General features: G+C 37.9%; 4 protein-coding genes across 5 annotated transcripts; all 4 read left to right on the forward strand.

Annotated features, from left to right (window-relative positions):
• The first annotated feature begins 8,091 nt into the window (after positions 1-8,091).
• Positions 8,092-8,916, forward strand: LOC106391239 (ABC transporter G family member 19-like). Its single transcript, XM_022696347.1, has one exon. It carries the CDS (start codon positions 8,092-8,094, stop codon positions 8,914-8,916), a length of 825 nt encoding a protein of 274 aa, XP_022552068.1.
• Positions 8,917-13,471: 4,555 nt separating this feature from the next.
• On the forward strand, positions 13,472-18,801 carry LOC111197872 (ABC transporter G family member 18-like). Its single transcript, XM_013836322.3, has 2 exons — positions 13,472-14,303; positions 14,733-18,801. The coding sequence occupies exon 2, from the start codon at positions 14,840-14,842 to the stop codon at positions 16,937-16,939; it is 2,100 nt and encodes a 699-aa protein (XP_013691776.1). The 5' UTR covers positions 13,472-14,303; positions 14,733-14,839; the 3' UTR covers positions 16,940-18,801.
• A 246-nt stretch (positions 18,802-19,047) lies between these two features.
• Positions 19,048-22,030, forward strand: LOC106395233 (ABC transporter G family member 17). Of its 2 annotated transcripts, none has more exons than XM_013835745.3 (2): positions 19,048-19,274; positions 19,857-22,030. In XM_013835745.3, the coding sequence occupies exon 2, from the start codon at positions 19,904-19,906 to the stop codon at positions 21,893-21,895; it is 1,992 nt and encodes a 663-aa protein (XP_013691199.1). In that variant the 5' UTR covers positions 19,048-19,274; positions 19,857-19,903; the 3' UTR covers positions 21,896-22,030. The 2 variants fall into 2 exon arrangements, with proteins under 2 accessions (XP_013691199.1, XP_013691200.1); XM_013835746.3 differs by having other exon boundaries at positions 19,051-19,274; positions 19,867-22,030.
• A 232-nt stretch (positions 22,031-22,262) lies between these two features.
• LOC106391243 (ABC transporter G family member 16-like) lies at positions 22,263-26,369 on the forward strand. The gene has a single exon (XM_048754585.1). The coding sequence runs from the start codon at positions 24,055-24,057 to the stop codon at positions 26,209-26,211; it is 2,157 nt and encodes a 718-aa protein (XP_048610542.1). The 5' UTR covers positions 22,263-24,054; the 3' UTR covers positions 26,212-26,369.
• The last annotated feature ends 1,382 nt before the right edge of the window (positions 26,370-27,751 follow it).

The raw sequence follows: 27,751 nt of genomic DNA on the forward strand, positions 1-27,751 counted from the left end.
AGTTCTCCCTCGGTATATTCCGAGGACCTTTCCGACGAACTGGTGGTCCTCGGAGTTTCCTCGGAAATTCATTTCCTCGGAATTCCGTCGGAAATTTCCGAGGGATTTCCGAGGAAAAATAAATTTCCGAAGAGTTTTTTCCGAGGACTTGTTTCGTCGGTATGTCGTCGGAATAACGTTATTCCGACGACATACCGACGATTTTTTCCCTCGGTATGTCGCTGTTTTCTTGTAGTGTATAAATAAAAAAAATTATTTAATAAATATTCATATTAAAAGTATATGTATGTACCACATAAAACTAATAGTTTTAGTTCTTAATTTTCATTGAACAAGTATTAATAACTTAATATTTTAATTTTACATTAAATTTTTTAATACAATTTTAAATTACTAAAATTATTAAAGTCAGTACTAAAATTTTTGTTTTCTATGACCATAAAATCATATGAGTACAAAGTCTTATTTATATATAATCATATTTAAAAATTGTACTATATATGTATGCTAATAACATATAAGATTGTCTTGATTTATTTATTATTGCAAAATAGAAAATAAAAAGAGTGACTATTTTGATTTATATGTTTATACCAATTTAATTATATATATAATAGTTACTTGCTTCTTATTATTATTTCTTATTTTATGATATGTAAAAATGCAAAATAAATAATAGTGTACGTAAAAAAATTTATATATCTAATGTTCGTCTCGCACAAATCGCGGATATTAACCTAGTAAGACATTATTTGTCTAAACTTCTGGTGTGAAACTTGGATTGACATATCTTAACTTAGATCAAGAATTTCTCTTCAACCGGTTTGATTCCGTCTTTTATGGATTGTTTCCAGTTTTTTACCCGAACGTTTTCGTTGAAAACCATAAAACATCTTATATATTAAAACAGAAGTCACAACTTTGATTCACGTGTGATTTTTTAAAAAATGGATCCAATGGACTTATTCCTATAAAGTCATGTTACATTTAATCTTGAATCTTATCATTTAAATTTTGGGCCAACCAGAAATTTTTATTGGGCTATCAATAATTGGATTTAAACAATAGATGATCCATTGGATTTATAGATAGTATAAATTAAATAGATATAATTTAATGATGTAATACTATATCTCCATATATTAATTATTTAAATATTTGTCGATATTAACTTTTAAAATTATAAAGATTTTTTAAAATAACAAAAATCATATTATCTAACAATGATTAATCTTTACTACCTTAAACCAATAAAATTTTTTTAAACTATATAGTTTATTTAAAAATTAAACAAAAACTAAATGTTTAATTATTTACTCGATAATATAAATCTATGAAGCGAAAAGTTTAATTTTTTAAAACTTTCTAATTTGTGAAATGTTACAGTATTTTTGAATATGACAATAAAATAATATTTTAGTAATATTTATATATATTGTTACGATTTTAATAATGAAATAATAATCCGAAAATATATATATAGAAGAAGATACAAATACATGTGAAATTTTGAAACAATCTATTCAATGAAAAATATATATCGTAAACTTATTATGTTTTAAAAATTGATAGACACATATATATTATAATATATACTAATTTAGAATTGAAAACAAAATGTTTATACAAAAGTAAATGAAAACAAAAATTCGCGCGGTTGCACGGTTGAGATCTAGTTTTTGAACGGTTTATAAATATTTATACTAAAGAAAAGTAACTTGATTAAAAAAATTTGTATAAATACTGAACATGTGTAACAACCAGATATACATCCAATCGTTGAAAAGGTTTTTAAAAAGAGCTCGATAGAAAAACCTGTAAAGACAGCCGTATGATGAATTTGTCACCAAGTGCTAGAAAAACTGCGATGCCATGTGTTTTAGAGGAAACACAATACATCTTCCCCGCCGGATCACCTACGCTCGTCGAGTTATTGAAAGACTGCGACAATTTCGGGAAAGAAGATTCCAGCTCCGTCACCAGAAGCGACGACACGGCTCATCACATAATAGATATCGATGCTTTACAAGTACCACCAGCTGTGCCGTTTGTCTTAGCCTTCAACAACCTCGAATACAGTGTCACTCTTCGCCAACGGTTTGGTTCCTCGTCCACTTCGGTGAAGACTCTACTCGATGACGTTTCCGGGGAGGCTTGCGACGGCGATATCCTCGCCGTTCTCGGTGCAACCGGAGCTGGAAAGTCCACGTTGATCGATGCATTAGCGGGACGTGTTGCAAAGGAGAGTAAGAGGCTCCATGACACTAAACGGAGATAACGCTTTGCAATCTAGCTTGTTGAAAGTAATATCTGCTTACGTCATGCAAGACGATCTCTTGTTTCCCATGCTGACCGTCAAAGAAACACTTATGTTCGCTTCTGAGTTTCGCCTCCCGAGAAGCTTGTCCAAATCCAAAAAATGGAGCGTGTTGAAGCCTTAATATATAGACCAACTAGGGCTCAGAAGTGCGGCGGATACAAGAATAGGAGATGAAGGACACCGTGGAGTCTCCGGTGGAGAGCGGCGGCGCGTATCAATCGGTATCGACATTATCCACGACCCTATTGTGTTGTTCCTGGACGAACCTACGTCGGGGTTGGATTCCACCAACGCATCCAAAACCCTCTATCACCCACCATTACTGCTGCAGCTACTACCTCTTCCCCTCCCCTTATACTCGATGCTCCACTGAACCCTAACGCTCCTCCTCCTCCTACCCTCAACCCTGCTCCTCCTCATAAAACTGCTTCAAATACAATCAACACCCAAACTAACAAACCAACTCGCCCTCAACCTCCCTTAGTTGAACGCCTCAGACTTTCAAATGATAAGTCACTCTCGAGACTCGCTCCGGTTTCGATCTCTGATTCTGGAAGGCCTCGTGTCCTAATTCCTGACAGTGTCTTCTTAAAAGGGGCAGAAATGCACAAAGATTTCATTGTCTGCCATTTCAACGGCAGGCCTCCACCTTTCAGTCAGATTTAGAGCGTTCTGAATCATATGTGGGGTAAAGGTAAAAGGGTTGAGATTCACAACAACCCTTTATCTCGCTCCATGCTTGTTCGGATCCCCAGTGACTATCTACGCCAAAAAATCTTGGAGAAGAATGTATGGTACGTGGGAGATTCCATGTTCCATGCTTCTCAATGGAGCTCCAGCTCTGATAACTCTTCACCTAGAGAAGCAATTCAAATTTGGGCCCATTTAACCGGTGTTCCTCTGGACCTGCGTTATAAAGAGGGTCTCAGTTTAGTTGCAGGGCTAATAGGTGAACCTAAGGAGACGGATGAGTTTACCTTAAACCTTGTCAGTCTGGAGCTTTCTCATGTGAAGGTAGAAATCAACTTATCTGAGCCACTGCCTCGGGTGGTCGAATTTGTAAGGCAGAGTGGAGAAGTTGTCGAAGTGCAAGTAGACTACCCCTGGGTACCTCCTACTTGTACACACTGTAAAGCGTTGGGTCATATATCTCGAAATTTCCTTCTACTCCCAGCTCAACCGCAAAAAGACTCCCCAAAAGGATCCAAAGCACATGAAAGATTAGCACCTAAGGCTACCCCAAAGGAAAAGATTATGCTCCTATAGGTGCTGGCCCTCCTCTAGTTCCTGCTGCTCTCCCCTCTGATCACGTTGTTGCCATGACTGATCAGCCCCTCTTGACTCCTCCACAATCTTTGGCGCCTTCCCATCCTTCACCCCCACCCCCTGTTGAGACAGCTGCTCAAGCCCCACCCTCTCCTGATACCTTATCAGCTAAAATATCCTTATCCATCACAAACACTGAATCCTCAAACTCCAAAAACCTTTCTCCTCTACTCCCTGATCCGTCCTCTCCTCTCACCCTCTCTTCCCCTGAAGGGTTTTTGTTTCCTATTAGCCCTCCTGCAACCACAAAAAAACCATCCCTTAAACGTTCAAATTCCATTCCTAGCTTTCACTCCTTTCCTTCTTTTACGAGTCAACTTGCCTATTTCACTTCTCTACCACCTTTAACCCCTAATATCCCTTCCCCTCCTAATATCCGCCCTCATCCTTCTGTTCAAATTCCTACCTCAAACTCTTTTGTTGCTCTGGACACTACGAGTGCTCTTCCCTCTGAAGAGCCTCAAAATCTTTAAATATGTATAATAAGACCTTTTTTGGAATGTCCGAGGTCTAAATGACCCGGATAAGCATCAGCCTTTTTGTGATTGGCTACGTAGCCATCAGCCTATTTTTGGTTCTATCCTAGAAACTCATATCAAAGATCATAATCTAAGCCACCTAATGGGAAAGCTCTGTAATGGTTGGAACTATACCTCAAATCACGCATCAGATGAGGACGGCCGAATTGTCATGATCTGGAAACCTTCGGTCAATGTTCGTGTTTTGCACCAGTCTAACCAATTTCTGACCTGCGAAGTTAAGATTCCTGGATCGTCAGTGTTCACTTACACTGCTATTTATGCTCTAAATACACGAAGGGAACATTCTGACCTTTGGGTGGACTTACTGAATCTGCATCAGACACTAGATCTTCATGCTTCTCCTTGGATGCTTGGTGGTGATTTTAATCAAATTCTTCACCCAGCTGAACATTCAGTCCTTGCTGTTGATACCCTATCTCACCACATGATCGAACTAAGAGACTGTCTCATTCTTTTTTTTTTTTTTTTTTTTTTGTGCACAAGAGACTGTCTCATTCAACTTGAGCTCTTTGATCTAAGATACCAAGGCCCACTCTTTACTAGGAGCAATCACCAACCTGAAAATCCCATAGCCAAAAAACTGGATCGCTTCCTCATCTCTAGCCCCACCCTGAACCTTTTCCCAAACTGCTCTGCAAACTTCCTTCCTCCTCTAATTTCAGACCACTGTCCATGCCTTGTTGACTTAGCCTTCCAAACTCCTACCTCTGGCACAAAACCCTTCAAGTTTTACAACTACCTATCTAAACACCCTGACTTTCACCATGTGGTACTTCAAGCGTGGACTGAGGCCGGAAGTCTAGTGACAAATCTCACGGACCTATGCTGGAAGCAAAAGCAAATCAAAAGGGAGTTAAAAAGATTAAATAGAGAAAACTTTTCACAAATTCAAAAGAGAGTATGTGAGGCTAACCGTTTGTTGCAAGATGTGCAGGTACAAGCTCTTCATACGCCATCAGCTTCATTATTCGAGATGGAGAAGGACCTGTTAAAAAAATGGCAGTTCCTGAGGATAATTGAGGAATGTTACTTAAGGCAGAGATCTAGAATCAACTGGCTAAAGGACGGAGATCAGAACTCGGCTTACTTCTTTCGGGTGGTCCAAGCACGTTTGAACTACAATGCTATCAGATCTTTCATTCTTCCTTCAGGCGTGGTGATCTCAGACCCCTTGCAGATGACTACTCACGCCATTCAACACTTTCAGTCTATACTGGGTCCCTTACTACTCCCTCCTGTTCCACTACTCTCCACTTCTTCTTGGTTCCAGTCTCTCTCGCTCTTCTTTTGTTCTCCTCCTGAGGCTCAACTAATGCTCAGTCTCCCAACTCCTGAGGAGATTACAAAGGTCCTTCTGAGGCTGAATCCAAATAAGGCGCCGGGCCCGGATGGTCTAACCTCTGGATTCTACAAAGCGGCTTGGGACATTGTAGGATCGGAAGTCATCAGCTCTATCTCTCAGTTATTCACATCTTCGTACCTGCCCACAGCTGCCAACTCAACGATCCTATCTCTTGTTCCAAAAAGACCTGGAGCCTCCCTCATCACTGACTATAGACCTATCTCGTGTCTGAATACGGTCTACAAAACTATCTCCAGATTGATTGTGAAGCGACTTAAGCCGATCCTGTCTACTTTCATAGTCCCAAACCAAACTGCTTTCGTCAAAGGGAGACTCCTTGTGGAAAACACCGTCCTTGCTTCTGAGCTGATTAATGGTTACCACAAAAACTCGAGTCAGAAACGTATAACGATCAAAGTGGATATAGCTAAAGCTTTTGATACCCTCTCGTGGAATTTTCTACTTAGCTGTCTACAAGGGATAGGCTTACCTGAGAAGTTTGTTGGTTGGTTGAAAGAGTGTGTTTGCACAACCAGCTTCACGTTAGGCTACAATGGCGCAGTACATGGGTTCTTCAAGGGTAGGAGGGGCCTCAGACAGGGGGACCCCCTTTCTCCCTATCTGTTTGTCATCGCGCTTAACAACCTGTCGCTTATGCTGAACAAAGCTGCTCGTGAACTGAAGTTTAATTACCAGCTTCGCTGTGACTCTCCTAAACTGACACATCTGTGCTTTGCTGACGACCTACTCATATTTATGGATGGCTCCATTCAATCCCTCCAAACGGTCCTGCAAATACTAAAAGAGTTTGAACTACGCTCTGGATTAGCAGTCAGCATGCAGAAGTCCTCTTTCTTCTCTTCAGGACTCACTGATGAAGAACGAGACCTCATTCAATTCTCGACGGGCATGCCTCAAGGTACCCTTCCTGTTCGCTACCTTGGCGTTCCTCTCTGCACCAAAAAACTCTCATTACTCGACTGTGAAGTACTGATCCAGCAAGTAAAGAGGAAATTTAACTCGTGGACTGTGAGAGCCTTATCTTTCGCTGGACGCCTCCTGCTCATCAAGACGGTCATCGCGGGAATCACTAATTTCTGGTGCTCCTCATTTGTGCTCCCAAAAGCATGTATAAAGCGTATAAACTCACTTTGTGGAATTTTCTTGTGGAGAGGAAACATTGATGAGCATCACACGGCAAGGGTCAGTTGGGAAGTTGTAACAAGGCCTAAAAAGGAAGGAGGACTAGGAGTGAGGAATCTTACGCAGTGGAATAAAGCTTGTCTGATGAAGCTAATCTGGCTTCTCTTCTTTCAAGCGGGTTCAATTTGGGTTGCTTGGTTCACAGTGACAGTGGTTGATGGGGATCTCAGTTCATTCTGGACAATTAAACCTAGCACACGTAACTCAAGGTTAGTCAACAAACTACTAAAGTTGAGGGGAGAGGTCTATAATTGGATCAAGCTGCGGATCGGGAATGGCGATAAAGCAAGGTTCTGGACAGATAACTGGTCACCTTTTGGCTCGTTGCAGAGGTTCCTTGCCAATGACTCAAACTTCTCACTTGGAGTACCAGCTGAAGCAACTGTTTCTACGCTTTTCAGGCATGATCACTGGCTCCTCCCTCACCCACGATCTGAAAAGCAACTACAGCTACACGTCTTTCTCACGACCGTTGTACTGTCACCAGAGGAAGATCACTATGAATGGGAGGTGGAGGGAAAAACCTCATCACTCTACTCCACGGGTCAGGTTTACAATTGCTTAACTACTCATGGTGCTGTTGTTCCTTGGGAGAATATTATCTGGATCACTGGGGGTATTCCAAAGCACTCTTTCCTCTGCTGGCTCTTCATCCTTAACCGCTGCCCCACTCGAGACCGTCTACTTAGATGGGGACTACAAACTTCACCGAATTGTTTGATCTGTAACACCAGTCCTGAGTCGCGCGATCACCTTTTCTTCAGTTGTCCCTTCTCGTGGAACTTGTGGTCTCTTCTCGCCATCCGCGCTGGTCTGAACCCTGAACAACAATGGACTTGTGTTACAACCCAACTACAAGCCTTAAACAGCAGGAACTGGAAAGGACGACTTATACTACTCACCTGGCAGTGCTGCATATACTGGATTTGGCAAGAACGCAACGGAAGACTCCACCGCAACGCTTTCCGTTCCGTTGATGCTCTTCTGAGGATGATTGATCGACAGATTCGCGATCGGATCTTGAGCTACAGAAACAACAACCCACAACTCTCCTCCAGAATGTTGCAACTTTGGCTTGCTTAAGGCTCCACCTTTACCTTCGTACTCATCGACTTCGAAACCATCGACTGAAAAAAATGACCTTCTGCGTTTCTTTTTTCTACGGGGTTTTGGGCTATTTCTAAACTAATGGGCTATTATGATATTTGATTTGGGTAAACTTAATTGGGTTCGGCTTAGCTCGGAAAACTCTAGTCTTTTGGCTTGTATTATGTTTTGTTTCTTATGCATTTAATATGAAATTAAGTTAAAAAAAAAAAGTTCTTAAAAGAATAGCTCAGAGTGGCAGTATCGTAATTATGTCGATGCATCAACCTAGTGCAAGAATACTAGATTTGCTTGACGGTCTTATCATCTTATCTCGTGTTAAGAGTGTGTTCAATGGACCTCCGGCTAGTCTTCCGTCTTTCTTCTCCGACTTTGGTCATCCCATCCCGGAGAGAGAGAACATCACCGAGTTCGCTCTTGACCTAGTTCGAGAGCTTGAAAGAGAGTCCACCGAAGGAACTAGAGAGCTAGTAGATTTCAACGAAGGATGGCAGAAAAAGAAATTCGCTCGAGACACGACACAAACTGCATCTCAACAAGCCTTGTCCTTAAAAGAAGCCATCGATGCAAGTGTCTCTAGAGGCAAACTAGTCTCAGGCTCGTCCGGTTCTATGGAAACAATATCTTCATACGCAAACCCGTCACTGTTTGAAACATTCATCTTAGCCAAACGTTACATGAAAAACTGGATTCGAATGCCTGAGCTTGTCGGAACAAGGATAGCTACCGTCATGGTCACCGGTTTTCTATTAGCCACGGTCTATTGGAAGCTAGACAATACTCCAAGAGGTGCAAACGAGAGATTGACCTTCTTTGCATTCGTTATGCCCACAATGTTCTATTGCTGTCTAGACAATGTCCCTGTTTTTATCCAAGAACGGTTCATTTTCTTAAGAGAGACAACACACAACTCATACAGAACATCTTCATACGTCATATCTCATTCTCTCGTGACCATGCATCAGTTAATAGCCCCGTCCATAGTGTTTGCCTCCATTACATTCTGGACCGTTGGTTTGAACGGTGGGTTACAAGGTTTCCTCTTCTATGTCCTCATAATCTATGCTTCGTTTTGATCGGGATCATCTGTTGTTACTTTCATATCTGGTGTTCTTCCGAACATCATGTTAAGTTACATGGTCGCAATATCCTATCTCGCTTACTGTTTACTCTTGAGTGGGTTCTACGTGAACCGAGATCGTATACCAATCTACTGGATGTGGTTCCATTACATTTCACTGCTCAAGTTTCCCTACGAGGCTGTCTTAATCAACGAGTTTGATGACCCGTCTCGTTGCTTTGTTAAGGGAGTTCAAGTGTTCGATGGTACTCTTATCGGAGGAGTGTCTGATTCGGGAAAGGTTAAGCTCCTGCAAACTCTGGGAATGTCGCTAAGGAAGAGGATAACGGAGTTAACATGTTTAAGGACAGGATCTGACTTACTTGTACAGCAAGGTATTACTCAACTGAGTAAGTGGGATTGCTTGTGGATTACGTTTGCTTGTGGCCTCTTTTTCAGGATCTTGTTTTACTTTGCTTTACTGTTTGGGAGCAAAAATAAGAGGACGTGAGGTAGTAGTCCCCACAAATAAGTATGTGCGCTGTAAGGGCAGGATTATCGGAAGGGAAACGGTTTTTTAGTGGGATTTTTAGGTGGGGGGACCACAAAAAAGGGAAAATCGGTTACAGGAAAGCCAAAATAAGGACCACTGTTTGGTGAGTTTTTGAACTGTTTGCGGGCCCCACTGACACGTGGCGGCCCGCAATTGGTTGGTCTTTAATTTTTTTTTTTTTTACTCAGACAAAAAAAAATTAAAAAAAATTAAAAAAAAAAAAAAACCCCATGTGGGGTTTCGGCGTTAATCCTGCTCTTACATATTTATGTGAGGCTTAAAAAATTTTAAATAATAGTTTCTCGAACAGTGGTTGTATACTAATAGCAGTAACATTTATGATCGTTTTATCTGTATGTATTTTTCTGTAATAAATATTCAAAAATAAAGTATTTATATACTTTTCCGAGTCATTTATGTAAAATATATATTTCATAAGATGGTTTTTTAAAGGAAAACTTATTTAAAATACTTTTGAGCTGATTTCTTAATTATCTGAGATACAATATTTCAAACTTCTATGTTAGATAGTAGCAATATAAATATTTTACAAGTATCTCTACTTGGTAGAAACCTAATTAAAGAATATTTTACCAGTTTAACATTAATATTTTAATAAAATTTGGGGTTTCTAGAAATAAAATCTTTGAAGTGGCCATTATGTCTATTCAAATAAATTTATAAATTTCTTAACTTTTTAGTAATAGATTAGTATTATACTATTGTTACTTGTAACTATATTATTAAAACATAAACATTGTGTTGAACCTAACCTTTATTTTGTAAGTTAAATTAAATACACCTTTTTACTTAATTGTTAAATTTACGTCAAATCACTAATATTATTTTATTTATACTACTAGCCATGTTTCCAAACAATATATTTCTCTCTAGGTTTGAGTATCCGGGTCTTCGGATTGGATCTTGTTGGGTCCGGATCCTTGGGGTCATAGAAATTTGGACCCAACTAGATACTTATAATTTTTCGTCGGTTCCGGGTCAGATCTTGTCGGGTCCACTTGTCTCGGACCCGTTAACACTCAAATTTTTTCAGATCTTTATGGTGTCAGTTTCCCGATATTTCATATCCATTTTCGGGTAAATATCACGTATTTCGGGTCGGTTCCTAGTATTTCAAATCGGTTTCACGTATTTTTGGGTCTAAAATGTGAGTTTTGGGTCTATTTTTACTCATGAACCTGCATATTACCCAAACATAAAACCATAGCCATTTCAAAACTGCAATAAGCATGACAAAAAACAATTTGAAAACTTGCAGTACACAGTATATAGTTAAATCGTACAGGTTCGATAAGTCATTAAGTTTACAAAGGGAAGTGTAAGCATCAGGTTGTACAATAAGTCATTAAGTCTAATAAATGTCAGTTCCAAAAATACCCTACTGGTCTCGGGTCGGTTCTGGACCCGAACCTGTATTTTCAGGTCAGTTTCGGGTCGGATCTTCGGGTGCGGATAAAATGATCAGGCTTACTCCTTTCTTTATATTATTATTTATATTTTCAAACAACACTGTAATTAATTTTGTGTCCAAACAATATAAAATATTAAAACTCATCTTTTTAATAAGTCCTAACAATTTTCTTTCAAATGATTCAGATAAATTAAGTAATTAAAAAAAATCAAATAATTTATAAAGCAATAAAAATAAATAGAACTTAGTTTTACAGGTTTAAATACTACAAAACATTTTAATTAATAATAAATTAATTATATCAACAGATTATTTTATTTTTATTTACTAAATAATGGTTACATCAGTTTTTTTCAAAAATAGCCATTACATAAAAATATATATAAAAACATTATACATTGTACAGTAAATATAATAACTAAAATAATAATGAAAATATTCAAAATATATGTTATTTAAAGAAAAATGCTTAACACTTTTCTGTTGGCTCACTCTTATTTTGGTATTTAATTATAAAACTTAATTATCCCCTATATATTATTTGAGAAGCATTACAACTTCTTTTTGTAGCCACGTGTCATCACTAGAATGATTCTTAGAATCATTAGAGAAATATGTTGGTTCATCTAATTATATAATAAGTTTTTTATTAAACTAACAATAAATTCATCATTAATGTAATTTATTATTTCCTTAAATAAAATTTACGGAATTTCCTAATGTGGCTAAAGTATATATGGCAATTAATGATTTTGAATAATAAAGATTTGATAAAAAATAGTGTATCTTCTATCATATTTGTTTAATTTTAAGCTATTAAATAAATTAAATAACCACAATAACCATATAATAAAAATATAGATTTTTATGTATATGTTATATTTTGAATTTTTACAAACGGCTATAAATTACTAAAACTGTTAAAAGTCTTACATTCAAATTTTATGATCCATGGTTTAAAATTTTTGTTATGACAAAATACAAACGATTACAAAAATTATATAAGTAAAAAGTCTAATTTAATTAATTAATAAGATTAATATATATATCGTTTTAAATTAAACTATAAACCTTATAAAATACAATATTTTAGTTTCAAAATTTGCTTTGAACAATTTTTTTGAACGATCATTGACAACTTATTTTTTTTTTAATTATAAATTACTAAAACTATTAATCCCACAATGAAAATTTTGTTATCAGTAATTTAAATTTTTACTATAAAAGATACAAATGATCAAAAAACTATATGAGTATAAATCAGTATTTAATAGACATTAATATTAAAAATATACTAAAATATATTATCTATGTTAGTATCATTTAAATTTAATAACATATCCTATCAAATAAAAAAAAATTTGGATTAATACAATTGATTTATATGTTTGCACCAATTTAATTATATTTTTAATAGTTACTGACTTTTAATTATTTAATATATATTTATTATTTTATAATATGTAAAAATATTTAATACATAAAATAATTTATATATATAATGTTGATCCCGCGCAAGGCGTGGATCTTAACCTAGTATTATTATTATATATGTGAGGTACTCTTAGAGCATGATTATTGGGGGGAGGGGGGTTCTTAACTCGGCTCTTAAATATATTTAAGAGCCTAGTCTTAACTTTTAACTAATATATTTAAGAGCCTAGTCTTAACTTTTTTAGTTAAAAGTTAAGAGACGGTTTCTTATATTCTGCTAAGAACCTCAACCTAAGAACCTCCCCAATAAACATGCTCTTAGACCATCATTAACCCCAGTCTCTTAATTGGAATTCTTAACTTCGACTAAGAGACGGTTCTTAACTTTTCTTAGATTTTAACTAAGAAAATTTAAGATCCGTCTCTTAAATAAGAAATATAAGAGTCGTCTCTTAGCCGAAAAGTGTAAAATCAAAAATAAAAAAGTGTTAAATTATGAGTTAAGAACTCCGGCTAAGAAACCTAGATTAACGATGCCGAGCATCATCCACCAAAGTTCTCAAAGTGTGTCTCTCCCAATTATTATACTAATATACATTACTATTTATTTATATAACTATATTTAATGAATAAAAACGAATTGAACCAATTAAATCAATACAAGTGTAGAATTAGTACTAGAACATGTTCTCTCCTCTCTCCTCTATTATTTATTTTTTAATATTATTTTTGGTGAGAACATAATTGAGACCAAAGCAGTATTTTATATAAAATTCAAACTAGTATTAGTACATGAATACAATATTCGGCACATGCAGTCGGGGTTAGTTCGTGTATAGTTTATACATGAATTATCGATATACATTATACATGTATAATGGAGACTGAATAACTAAATCAAAGATCTGTCTCCATAATCAATATACATTAAACAATACATATATATAAGATTCCCACATGTACTTAAATTCTTTCCTGACATCATTCTCTCATGTACTTATTTTTTTTAATATACATTTATGAACCCGAAAAAAGGAATTCAAATGACTTGATTCGAACGAATATTCCCTAAATCAAACATTACAATTTCGTACGTCCACCAAACGATCCGTTAGAGTACTCCAATTTTTTTAGAAAATCATTAACTGATTTTAACCGTCGATGGTGAAGTTTACCTCGTTGCCTCGAATGTACTTATTACCACTCATGTATTTGATTATGGGACTATATTTATACAAAATTTAAGTAATAAGCAGCTATTAGAACTCAATTACAGCCCTGAATATTTTGTGATTGGTCTTGATTTTCAAAATATTCTATTTTAACCTTTTCAACGTTTTTGTATTAATTTTTTAAAAATGTGGATGATACACTTGATTTTTCAAAAAAATAAATAAATAATATATACTATAAAATTGTTGTGTTTAAAAATATTTTATTTAAACACATTATTATTTTGATTTAGAAAAATGTAAAACGGATATTCGCGCGGATAACCTCTTTTTGGGTAAAACGGATTAACCTCTTGTTATTCGTTCTAAAGGGAAGCTACATCATAAACACGAAAAATCCCATAAACAAAACAGTACAACACTTGCTCGTTTATGTTTTGATATACCAAAAATTGATTCGTCACCTTTTGCCATCCACATTATTCGCCACATTATTATTCTTTGATTTAATATCATTTCACTATTTTTTTTTTTTTTTGCCAACTAATCCATTATTTATTTAGGATGTCAGTAGTCACGGACTCACGAATCCTTTTCATAGAGTTTCTTACTTTCTTACTAATTAAAGAGACACGATTCTTATTTCTTCTTTACTTTATTTAATTTTAATTTAAAATTTTCATATTAAAATAATTAGTGGGTTTTCTATTCCCGTCAAATAAGAGAAATAGAGAGCTCTCAGCACACGAAACAAATATTGAACTTCAGATATGTTTTAAGCTCCGGGGAGAAGATAACTGAAAATTTAACTCGTAAGTTCACAATTTCATACATTTAGTAGATATACCAGTTTCTACATTCTTTTTATTGTTCATGATCTTTACAATACTTTATTGTCCAGTTAAAATTGAATCCATATTTCATATGCATGTTACGTTTTTTGTTTGAATGAATATTAAATTTATTCGATTTAAAACGTTTTTACAATGAACTGCAGCGTGAAATCAACCATCTAATGGGCTAAACACATAGATTACATGTATGTATAAAATTAACCTGTTAATTTGACAAGCAAACCATACGGACATTGCTGTCTCGTATCCCTTCGATGAGTTTCTATTGCGTATCAGCTTGTCTATCATGTGTTGAAGTCAACTATGCATGTTACTTTATAAACTATATATTTATCTATTTTCAAAATTTATGATTATTTTTTAAAAAGATGTTTATGATTTAATCAGGCCAGCTTCCCACATGCACAGTGATTCTTCACGGTTAGCTTGATCATCTCCAATAAATCACCGTTATAACTGCCGCAAAAGAAAACGCCCTTAACTTGGCTGTCAAGATGCCACGTGTTGCAGCGGAATCCCAAGAAATCTCTCTCGACGGCGGCTGGGAGTCACCAACGCTCGGCGAACTGCTAAAAGATCTCGAAGACGGTCACCGGAAGAAAGACTCCGGCGAAGATGCTTCGGTTCATCACGTATTGGATGTCGCTTCCCCTGAAACAAGACCTGTGCCGTTTCTCTTATCCTTCAACAATCTCTGTTACGATGTCAGGGGAAAAGCCGACTCGGTCAAAACTCTACTCAACGATGTTTCCGGCGAGGTTTGCGACGGCGATGTCCTTGCCGTTCTCGGTGCAAGCGGAGCCGGTAAGTCCACGTTGATCGACGCACTAGCGGGACGTGTGAGTAGCTTGAGAGGTACGGTAACTCTAAACGGAGAGAAAGTTTTGAAAAGTCAACTCCTAAAAGTGATATCAGCATACGTCATGCAAGACGATCTCTTGTTTCCGATGCTCACCGTCAAAGAAACACTAATGTTCGCTTCAGAGTTTCGTCTTCCGAGAAGCTTGTCCAAGTCCAAGAAAATGGAGCGTGTTGAAGCCCTAATAGACAAGCTAGGGCTCAGAAACGCGGCGGATACAATAATAGGAGACGAAGGACACCGTGGGGTCTCCGGCGGAGAGCGGCGGCGCGTGTCGATCGGTGCCGACATCATCCACGACCCCATTGTCTTGTTCCTGGACGAACCTACTTCGGGGTTGGACTCCACCAACGCCTTTATGGTGGTGCAAGTTCTTAAGCGTATCGCTCGTAGTGGCAGTATGGTAATTATGTCGATACATCAACCTAGCGCTCGTATCATAGACTTGCTCGACCGTCTTATCATCTTATCTCGCGGCAAGAGTGTATTCAGTGGATATCCGACAAGTCTTCCTCAGTTCTTGTCTGATTTCGGACATCCAGTCCCGGGGAAAGAGAACATCACAGAGTTTGCACTTGACCTAGTCCGAGAGCTAGAAGGATCGACCAAAGGAACCGAAGAGTTAGTAGAGTTCAACGAGAAGTGGCAACAGAACCAATCTCCTCGAGCCACGCCAATGACCACTCCTTACAAAGCATTGTCTCTAAAAGAATCCATCACTACAAGTGTTTCCAGAGGCAAACTAGTCTCCGGCTCGACCAGCTCCAACCCCATCTCAATGGAGACAGTATCATACGCAAACACGCCATTGGTCGAGGCATATATATTATCCAAACGTTACATTAAAAACTGGTCCCGCACCCCCGAGCTCATTATAACACGGCTCGCTACGGTCCTGGTGACTGGTCTTATCTTAGCTACTATATATTGGAGGCTGGACAACACTCCACGAGGTGCACAAGAGAGAATGGCTTTCTTTTCATTCGCCATGTCCACAATGTTCTACACCTGTGCAGACAACCTCCCTGTCTTTATCCATGAACGTTACATTTTCTTGAGAGAGACAACTCACAATGCATACAGGACATACTCATACGTTATATCTCACGTTCTCGTGTCTCTGCCTCAGCTACTCGCTCTCTCCATTGCATTTGCTGTTACCACGTTCTGGACAGTTGGTTTAAGCGGTGGACTAGAGAGCTTCTTGTATTACTGTCTCATTATCTACGCAGCCTTTTGGTCTGGTTCCTCTTTCGTTACCTTCATATCCGGTCTTATTCCGAATGTCATGATAAGTTTCATGGTCACTATTTCCTATCTTTCGTACTGTCTACTGATGGGTGGATTCTTCATTAACCGTGATCGGATACCGGGTTACTGGATATGGTTTCATTACATCTCATTGATGAAGTATCCTTATGAAGCTGTCTTGATCAATGAGTTTGATGACCCATCTCGATGTTTTGTAAGAGGAGTTCAAGTATTTGATGGTACGCTTTTCGCCAAAGTGCCTGATGCGATAAAGGTTAAGATGTTTGATACACTGGGTAACTCTTTAGGAACTAAGATAACGGAGTCCACATGCTTGAGAACAGGGCCTGACTTGCTTTTGCAGCAAGGTATATCTCAGTTGAGCAAATGGGATTGCTTGTGGGTTACGTTTGCTTGGGGTATCTTCTTTAGGATCTTGTTTTACTTGTCCTTGTTGTTTGGAAGCAAGAATAAGAGGACGTGAAGGAATTCCACAAACACAAAGCAAACTTCTATTGGCCTCAATGTTGTTTCTCTAGCTACCCTTAATATACATATTTAAGTGAAGCTTGACATTTCCAAGTCTTCTCCTTGTTGTTGTTTTTGTAATCAAATTGTAACGTTTTTAGTTCTTTCTTCGTTGTATCCTTTTGGGAATATTATCACACTTATATTTCTCTTTCAGTTTCTGTTATCACAATTACTGGAGAGCTGGCCATATAAAAATTATAACTCACATAAATTAAATTCTCAAATTTTAGCGGGTATCATATGGTGTCTATACATTTTAATGTCTCTACGTCTAAACCTACGTATAATACGGGGAGATTAGTGTATGGATTTTGTACTTTTGTTGGCTTTTTCCCTGATCATTTCTTAGAAATCCAATAATCATAATGTAAGAGCCCATTTCTTCAGTTGAAGATGAATATTGCTCCATGCCTTTTGATGTTAAAAGGAATGATGTGGTTAGCTATCTTCTCCATGATCTTTGGATTGCCACTTAGCCCTTTTCTTTCTATTGTGATAACATGGGTGCTCCATATCGCCAATAACCCGGTCTCACACGAACGTACCAACATGTAGAACTAGATAGTCATAGCGTTTCTGAGAAGATTCAAATGGGTTTGATCAGAACGCTTCATGTTTGAACATGTATAAATTGGCTGACCTATTTACTAAATCAGTTTTCCTTACTCAGTTTGCATTTCTTCTAAGTAAGATGGATATTAATATATTTTCTCCATCTTGAAGGGAATATTACATTTGTATATCGTGATTTAGATGGAAATGTCTAGACAATCCAGTTTGTCCCGGTTACTTTCTTAACTTTACAACACCATATTTTGGCATCAATCAATGTAACAGAAACTTTATACAATAGTTACTCTCTTAACTTATTCATCTTCCATTGACGAGAAAGCTTGATATTGATTTTGTTCATCGTTCTTCTCTTCTTATAGATTACTAAAATATTATAAAATTTCAAACTATACTAATAATTATTCTTAAAAAAAAAATTGGATGTGAACAAGAGAGCCCGCGTGAAAGTGTGCAAGAGTGATCGTATTAAGTACGGTTTTGTAGGATGTGAATCTAAAATCAGATTGCTATTGGCTAGCGAGAGCCCGCGTGGCTATTTCATTGGTCCGCGTATATTCTCTATCTCTCTGTGTTTCAGATAAAGATCGAGAATGAGTTTAATGACCTTTTTGGCATTTGTCCAAAGGCAAATATAAAAACAAATTTAAAGCGCCAAAAAAATACAAATTATTGCAGTAGATCGAATCATTTTTTTCTGGTCTGCCCTTACTAGTCAGTAGACTCAGTACCCATCAACTTGTGTTAAATTTTATTTTCAACCACAAGATTTTCAAAATGGACCAAGGTACCTGTGGGTCTAGTGACTCGAGGGGTAGTGTAAAGAATTTTTTTTTTGTGTGTCTTTCAGATTCAAACTATCCTTGGTACAAAGGGTTAGTTTTAATTCGGAATTTCTCAAACCTGATTTCGGACCTTTTGGAAGATTATAGGTCGTCCAAAGTTCTATGATAACTATTTTTTTTTTTTCCGAAATGGAGTCTAAACTTAGTTGTGTACATAACTTTTTTGAAAAATGTAATGAAAAGGCAACATCATGGAGGATTCTGAATGAGTTTAGATTGAAAACTGTTGCTAGCTAGGGATGAGAATTTTCAGAAATTTATAATTTAAGAATTTTAAGTCGTTTTTGATAAATCAGCCTTATATTCATTTTCTGTTTGTAGCTAGAGTACAGATCCTACTTTCATATAAATGATTTGCCCCCAAAATAAATCAGTACTTTGAAAACTAGAAGCACGTGCTTAATGTGCTTTTAATCATGGCCGGTTCAGGTTGTCCTATATATAAATTACGCCGTGAAGAAAAGGCAAAAGAGAAAGGTCACAAATACTAAATTGTGTGTTCCTTAGTGTTAGTACAACATCGGTTAAATGGCCAAGCATGTGAAGTAAGAGGACAAAGCAATAAGAAAAACAGGAACTGTGTGTGTCTACACTACACACAAAATGCAAGTTACATTTTTGAGTGACTCCTTTTCAATACGTCACGAGACCTCTTTCCGTTTCTGCGGGTATATATAAAGTAATCTAATTCACATAGAATGTACAACTACACAACCAAGCTCCATATACTTCTCATTCTTTCACAATTTTTTTTAATTCACCGTTGTCTCTCAAGCGCAACAGATTAGGATCATTATACAGACATCTGTGAACGAGTTTTCATCATTTCATTTTGTGCTTGCCACAACGACAATGGTCTTCTAACTTCATTAGGTAAATTTCTGTATCTTTCTATTTCATGTGTGTTTCTCAGTAACCATGAATTCTCATAAACTTGATTTGTGGAAAACAAGGTTTTTTGTAACAATAACTATAAAATTAGTTTAAACAGTCAGATGGAAAAATAAAATTTGGGGTTGATTGGGAAGGGCTATAGCTTTATGTTTTTTGCTTTACAAATTAGGTTATAAGCTTTTTGGCTGTGGTTTTAAACTTTTTTTGTTTAGCTGTAGATTTATTTTCAAAGACAATTGAAACACTAAATAAAAGCTGTAAAAATAATTGATTTCCAGAGCTAACATTTTTTTAAAAAAAGTTTTTTGCTGGAGATTCATTTTCTAAATCTAAAGCATGATTGTTTTACAAAAATGTTGTAGAAAGAAAACTGGCTTTCTACAGCCTATAGCCCTTCCCAATTAATCAACCCTTTGATTATGAAATTTCATCAATATTCACTATATGCAAGATTAATCTTAACTAAAATATGAAATAAAGCTAATACAACAGAAATGGAAAACGTAATCCAACTATTACCTTTTAAAATTTTGACAAAGAATAATTTTTATCATGTCCTAGCTGAGTACAGACAAGAATACAGCTCCTTGTGTTGATCTTCTAGCGAAATGCTTCAACAAGACGCCGTGATCAATGTTGATTTACCTGAGACACGGCCCATTCCATTATTATCCCTCGCCTTCAATGACCTCACCTATAAAGTCACACTTCCACGGCGTTTTGGTTTTCGTTCCCGACGTAGCCCTGCTCAAGTAAAGACTCTGCTCAACGGTATCACCGGAGAGACCAAAGAAGGAGAGATCTTAGCCATTCTTGGAGCAAGCGGCTCTGGAAAATCAACCCTTATCGATGCATTGGCTGGACGGATCTCAGAAGGTAGCTTGAAAGGCACGGTAACTCTAAACGGCGAAGCTTTGCAGTCACGTGTGTTACAAGTTATATCTGCTTATGTGATGCAAGACGATCTCCTTTTCCCCATGCTCACTGTCCAAGAAACCCTAATGTTCGCTGCCGAGTTTCGCCTTCCAAGAAGCCTACCCAAATCTAAGAAGAGAGACAGAGTTGAAACCCTAATCGACCAGTTAGGGCTTAGAACTGTTAAAAACACTATGATCGGAGACGAAGGTCATCGTGGCGTCTCTGGTGGAGAGAGGAGGCGTGTATCGATTGGGACCGACATCATTCACGACCCCATTGTGTTGTTCCTCGACGAACCAACATCAGGACTAGACTCAACCAGTGCATTCATGGTAGTGCAAGTCTTGAAAAAGATTGCGTGTAGTGGAAGTATCGTATTTATGTCAATCCATCAACCTAGTTGTCGGATAATGGAGTTTCTTGATCGGCTCCTCGTCCTATCTTCTGGCCAGTGTGTGTTTAGTGACTCCCCTGCTACTCTCCCCTTGTTCTTCTCCGAGTTTGGTCGTCCCATACCTGATAAAGAGAACAATGCGGAGTTCACACTTGACCTAATCAAAGATCTTGAAGGATCCTCTGAAGGAGCCAGAAGGTTAGTAGAATTCAACCGAAGTTGGCAACAAAAGAAGCTTAGAGGTAGTCAAGAGCCTCACCACAACTCATCACCCTTGATAGAAACAATCAATGCAAGCATTACTAGAGGAAAGCTTGTCACAACTTCATATAACTCAAAAGCTTCATACGTAAACCCATGGTGGGTCGAGACCCTTATCTTAGCTAAACGTTACATGATAAATTGGACCAGAACACCTGAGCTTATCGGAACACGGGTCTTCATTGTCATGATGACCGGTTTTCTCTTGGCTACGGTTTACTGGAGAGTAGATGACTCACCTAGAGGCGTACAAGAGAGGCTAAGCTTCTTCTCATTCGCAATGGCTACAATGTTCTACAGTTGCGCCGATGGACTACCAGCTTTCATCCAAGAAAGATACATTTTCATGAGAGAAACTGCACACAACGCTTATCGAAGATCCTCCTATGTTATATCTCACTCTCTAGTGACCCTGCCTCATCTCTTCGCACTTTCAGTTGGATTTGCAGCCACAACATTTTGGTTCGTTGGCTTAAACGGCGGTATAGCTGGTTTCATCTACTATCTTCTTATAATCTTTGCATCTTTCTGGTCAGGATGCTCTTTTGTTACATTTGTCTCTGGTGTGATACCTAACGTGATGATGAGTTACATGGTCACGTTTGGTTATCTCTCTTACTGTCTACTCTTCAGCGGATTCTACATCAACCGAGACCGTATCCATCTTTACTGGATATGGATTCATTACATTTCTCTACTAAAGTATCCTTATGAAGCCGTTTTACACAACGAGTTCGACGATCCTTCCCGTTGTTTTGTTAGAGGGAACCAAGTTTTTGATAATACGTTCATGGAAGGAGTGCCTGAGGCTATGAAGGAGAAGCTTCTGGAGACAATGGGAAGTTATTTAGGGATGGAGTTAACGGAGTCGACGTGTTTGAGGACGGGATCTGAGTTGCTTAAGCAACACGGTATTGAGCAGTTGGATAAATGGGGTTGCTTGTGGGTTACGCTAGCTTGGGGATTCTTTTTTAGGATCTTGTTTTATTTTTCGTTGTCATTTGGAAGCAAGAATAAGAGGGCGTGAACGTCATCTTTGGAAGCAAAAGTGTGAAATCAATGTATTTCTCTAGAAGCATACGTTTTATTGTGGAAGCAAATCCCTTTTCTTGAATCTTGAAATACTAGTGATATATATTTATATATCTTCTGCCTTTCTGTATGTGTTAGGTATTGGCTATAAAATATAATATGGTAATCTAGTAGCCTTGAAAGGTAATCGAGTAGCCTTGAAGTTTTCCATTCAAAATCAGTTCCTCCAAGAACGCTAACACGCCTATCTTCTTTTACATGGTTGGTGTGAATATAGTGTAGTTAACAAAATTTAAAATAGCCTACCGTGTCTATGCTATATTCCCTTTCAAGAAACAAAAGCGCAAAAAAAAATTTTAGTTGCTCGGAATAGAAATCAAAGTAGCGAACCAGTCTTGCACCCTTTGCTCGTGGCGGCAAGGAAAGCTATAGTAGGTAGAAGTTAGTCACCTAAACCCTTAAAGTCAACAAAAAATGTAACACAAATAAATTTTGCGATTGGAAATATAAAAAGCCAAGTCCGTCTTTGATGCATTCGTGTTGCCACTACATCACTAGAGGTTGGATCAAGTATACTTAAGATGGAATATACTGAAATTTCCTTTAAAAAAAAATATTGAAATTTTCTTCTTTCAAACGGTTTTGTATATAAAAAGCGGGTAAAGTTGACACACAGTAAAATATTTGTATTTTGAAATATTTAGCATGTATACATAAGAAAAATAAACGTAAATTTAAAGAAAAAAATGAAGAAGTTTAAATGTATGATATAGAATTTATATTGCGAAATGTTTAATTTGATTAATTATATAATTTATATCCTGACTTGTGTAGTTTGCTTGCCTCACCGAAGACATTACTTGATTAATTTGATTTTCTTAAATGAATATTTTCTGGTGGGAAAACTTTCATCTTATATATAATTTCATAGTAAAAACACGTATACTTTAGGCTCACAAAGTAACAATTCAGTTTCATGTCATGCGAATTATATTATGGTGTTTTTTCATTTCGTTGTATTAGGGAAATCCTGTTTGCGTTACATTACTTTATTTGACGTGATTTTGTCTTCCATTCAATGACAAGTAATATCAGAAAATATGATTTGAAATAGCAAGGTGAGTCCAACTATATTGCATGCGAGACGATAAATCAGGTGATGCTTTTGGGTTTTTGAATAAAAATTAAAAAAAAAAAATCAGGTGATGCTTTAACCTCAAAAAAATAAAACCCTGTACGATGCTATTACTATTTCTAACGAGGAAAAGAAAACATATTGAGGTTGGTAAAGAAGGTTCCACCGTTACCAAACTAATCAATGAAACAGAAAGAAAGTTGACATTTTGTGTATTCTTTTCCAAACTTTTTGAGGAAACACATGCCATTAAACAGTGAAATTTTCAGAATTAGCGCAAAATTAATGCCAAACTCCAATCAATTTGGCAAAGAGTGTTACCCTAGCTAGCTAGCAACGCTGAGCCGATAAAGATAATTTTATTTCTAATAAACAAAAAATAATTAAATGACTATGCAATATATACAACTTTCTCACTTGAACAACAAAAAAATAACCAGAATCGTGTTTTTAGCAGTTCAAGACGTTTGTAGCTTGCAGAGTTAGTTGTTTTTTTTTAATATATTTTGGGGTCAAAGTGCATTTTAAAAACTACTAGTAAGCAGTATTTGACCATAAAATTAATGTGAAACACAAAGAAAGTTCTCATCTCATTCTCAATCCTGTGCCTTGGTTAGATCAACACCCTTCACCTATAATTTTCCATTCGATAACACACACCTAATTGTCAAGTGTCCACCATATCTTAATACTAAGATATTTGGAATTGTGAATTCTAGATTTATAGGTCATCCTCATCTCATTACCTCTCCCACCTTAATAACTAAACTGAATTACGAATACATCCAAAACGCATTTCCATCCAAACGCCAAATAATACTATAGTCAAATAGAGCCTTCGTGTTTACACACTTACACACGTTACTTCGTACGCCTTTTCTAAATGACTATAAAAGAGAGATAGCGATGCAGATATAAGCAAAAAAAACAGAAAAGTATAGAACCAATAGCAACACTCATGCAAAGATTGTGTTCAACGAGCTGCTAGCTTTGTAATCTCTTCTCACTTCTACTCCTTCATGTCTCGCGCTGTAGCAGAAGATCACTCCGCTGATAACACGACGCCGTATCATTCCATGGAGATTGGTTCCTCGTTGACTTTAGGTCAACTTCTCAAGAACGTAAGCGACGTTAGAAAGGTAGACGTCGGCGACGAGACTCCTCTTCACAGCTCACAAGGAGATCAAGATTACGATGATCTCATGCGTCCTGTCCCCTTCGTTCTATCGTTCAACAACCTCACCTACAACGTCTCCGTTCGCCGGAAGTTCGACTTGATCCCACGGAGGAGCCTTTCTTCCTCCAAGACCAAGACCCTTCTCGACAACATCTCCGGCGAGACACGCGACGGAGAGATTCTCGCCGTTCTTGGAGCTAGCGGGTCGGGTAAATCCACTTTGATCGACGCATTAGCGAACCGTATCGCTAAAGGTAGCTTGAAGGGCAAGGTAACGCTTAACGGAGAGCCTCTTCAGTCCCGAACCCTAAAAGTTATCTCAGCGTACGTAATGCAAGACGACCTTCTCTTCCCGATGCTCACCGTAGAAGAAACCCTAATGTTCGCCGCCGAGTTTCGCTTACCGAGAAGCTTACCTAAGTCCAAGAAGAAGCTCCGTGTCCAAACCCTAATCGAGCAGTTAGGGATCAAGAACGCGGCGAACACCATCATCGGAGACGAAGGTCACCGTGGAATCTCCGGCGGAGAGAGGCGGCGAGTTTCGATCGGGATCGACATCATCCACGACCCGATTGTTCTCTTCCTCGACGAGCCGACTTCGGGGTTGGACTCCACGAGCGCCTTCATGGTGGTTAACGTGTTGAAGAAGATAGCGGAGAGTGGCAGTATCGTAATAATGTCTATACATCAGCCGAGTCACCGAGTTCTCGGTTTGCTTAACCGTCTTATCTTCTTGTCACGTGGCAAAACCGTTTTCAGCGGTTCTCCCGCGAGTTTACCGGGATTTTTCGCCCGGTTCGGGAGTCCCGTACCGGAGAACGAGAATCAAACCGAGTTCGCGTTGGATCTCATCAGAGAGCTCGAAGGATCAGCCGGAGGAACGCGAGGATTAGTCGAGTTCAACAAGAGATGGCAAGAGATGAAGAATCTATCTCCGCCGGCGTCTCCGAATCCAAATCTCACTCTCAAAGAAGCGATCTCGGCCAGTATAAGCAGAGGGAAGCTAGTCTCCGGCGGCGGCGGAGGCGGTGGATCCTCCGTCGCAAGCCACGGCGGATTCGCGAATCCGTTCTGGATCGAGATCAAAACTCTCACCGAACGCTCGATCCTCAACTCCCGGCGTCAACCGGAGCTTTTCGGGACCCGATTAGTCACCGTCCTCATCACCGGATTCATCCTCGCCACCGTGTTCTGGCGGTTAGACAACTCTCCGAAAGGCGTTCAAGAGCGGCTAGGTTTCTTCGCGTTCGCGATGTCGACGATGTTCTACACTTGCGCCGATGCTCTCCCCGTCTTCCTCCAGGAGCGTTACATCTTCATGAGAGAAACCGCTTACAACGCTTACCGGAGATCGTCCTACGTCCTCTCTCACGCCGTCGTTTCTTTACCTTCGCTCATCTTCCTCTCGCTAGCCTTCGCTGCGACGACGTTTTGGGCTGTTGGTCTCGAAGGAGGCCCAATGGGCTTTCTGTTCTATTGCCTAATCATCTTCGCCTCTTTCTGGTCCGGAAGCTCCTTCGTGACTTTCTTATCCGGCGTCGTTCCGCATGTTATGTTGGGTTACACGATCGTTGTAGCTATTTTGGCTTACTTCTTGCTCTTTAGTGGCTTCTTCATCAACAGAGACCGTATCCCTCAGTATTGGTTATGGTTTCATTACCTTTCTCTGGTTAAGTACCCGTACGAGGCGGTTCTTCAGAACGAGTTCTCGGATCCTATGGAGTGTTTTGTGAGAGGTGTTCAGATGTTCGATAACACGCCTCTGGGACAGTTGAGTTATGGGATGAAACTGAGGCTTTTGGATTCTGTGAGCAGATCTATTGGGATGAGGATAACGGGTTCGACGTGTCTTACTACGGGTGCTGATATTCTGAAGCAGCAAGGAGTTACGGAGCTTAGCAAATGGAGTTGCTTGCTTGTCACGATAGGGTTTGGGTTCTTTTTTAGGGTTTTGTTTTACTTGTGTTTGTTGTTTGGGAGCAAGAACAAGAGGAGGTGAGGATGAGATGGCTGGTGGGTGATACTTTGAACCCAAAACATATCTTGTATTTTTTTTAGTTTTTGTTAGTGTGATTTGTTGATTGATCGTGTCTTTGAATTGTATTCTTTTTAACATGTTGTTTACTTTCGAAATCATAATAAATATCGTTTTTAAGATTTTGAATTACAGAAATCACCTATAGATTGCTCTACGGGCGGTTTGTTTCACCATCTTGATGAGATGAGTCGTCTAGATGGAGATGAGAGTTTTGTTCGTTTAGCTTTTAAATTACGAATCATTTGGATGAATTTTATAAATTTAGACTTAATTTTTAAAATCAGCCAACTGAACCAAATTGTACCATCTGGATGAAGATAGTTTTCTCAAAATGGTGTAAAATCTATTATACTCCTGATATAATTTACAAATTACAAACATAAACATAATATCATTTTGTCACTCATAGAAAATGACAAGACCACAAAAAAACATTTTTTTCCACAAAACCAACAAAAATATTTTTTTCGTTAAAATCGAAAAATCAAATTTCTATGTATTTTTCTGCTAGAACTGCAAAATTATATTTCCCACCAAAATTATATTTTAAAATAATTATATTTTAGATAATTAATAAAAATTGATGTAGTAAAATAAAAATAAAATATAATTAAATCAAATAAGAATATATTAGTAATTTGTTTGATAAACTCATCTAGATGTAAATAGAGATAAAAAACGAACATAAATTCATTTAGATGATTCATGTAGATGATCAATCTGGATGGACAAACGAACAGGATGTTCCATACATCTGCAGTTGTGATGGCGCTTGAGACAACCGGTTGGACCGGGAGAGAGATGGCTCCGATGATAGCACTGTAGAGAAGACGGTCTTGTCGTCTCCATGGAGCCAGATCCGGATTGGGAGACTCGTTGCCATCAACAATGATCGTAGCTGGTGGAGCCGGTGCTTCAAGAAACTGATGGAGTTTGTGACCTTCAAGGAGTGCCCAAACTGCCTGCTCCACATGATGTAGTTGAGATGAGAGTTTTGTTATGTTGGATATATTGATCGAGATCAATGTTGCCGATGGATTGTTGGTGTCGTAGACAGTTGTGGTTTCTGATGTTTGAGGATTATCACCCGACATGGCGATAACAGAAGAGGACAGAGATTAGAGAGGAAGAAGAAGAAGAAAATGGAGCGTAGAGAGGAGAAAAAAAAGGATATTTTGATCGTTATTGCTCTGATACCATATTGTATTATGGAATCGGATGATTATTGACAAGAGCAATGCTCTGTTTTATACAAAAGAGAATGTACAAGTTTGGTAAGGCTATATACTGAGTTAATGAAAGAATATACTGTGCGTAATCAGAGGAGTGAGCATCAAGACTTTCCATAATCCCAATAATATCTGGATGGATCATTTGAATGAATTATGTAAATGAATCATCTAAATGGAGATGACAGATGATGAAACCAACATCACTTATTCCTTGAAAACTTATTCAACAGTCAAATAGACCCATTGAGATTGTGGAAGCAGATGATTTT

This window comes from Brassica napus, chromosome C4, assembly GCF_020379485.1.
Source record: "Brassica napus cultivar Da-Ae chromosome C4, Da-Ae, whole genome shotgun sequence".
NCBI lineage: Eukaryota > Viridiplantae > Streptophyta > Magnoliopsida > Brassicales > Brassicaceae > Brassica > Brassica napus.

What these genes read in the sequence shown, in the direction of transcription:
- LOC111197872 (XM_013836322.3), top strand. Translation starts at nt 14,840, where the DNA reads ATGCCACGTGTTGCAGCGGAATCCCAAGAAATCTCTCTCGACGGCGGC.
- LOC106391239 (XM_022696347.1), top strand. Translation starts at nt 8,092, where the DNA reads ATGTCGATGCATCAACCTAGTGCAAGAATACTAGATTTGCTTGACGGT.
- LOC106395233 (XM_013835745.3), top strand. Translation starts at nt 19,904, where the DNA reads ATGCTTCAACAAGACGCCGTGATCAATGTTGATTTACCTGAGACACGG.
- LOC106391243 (XM_048754585.1), top strand. Translation starts at nt 24,055, where the DNA reads ATGTCTCGCGCTGTAGCAGAAGATCACTCCGCTGATAACACGACGCCG.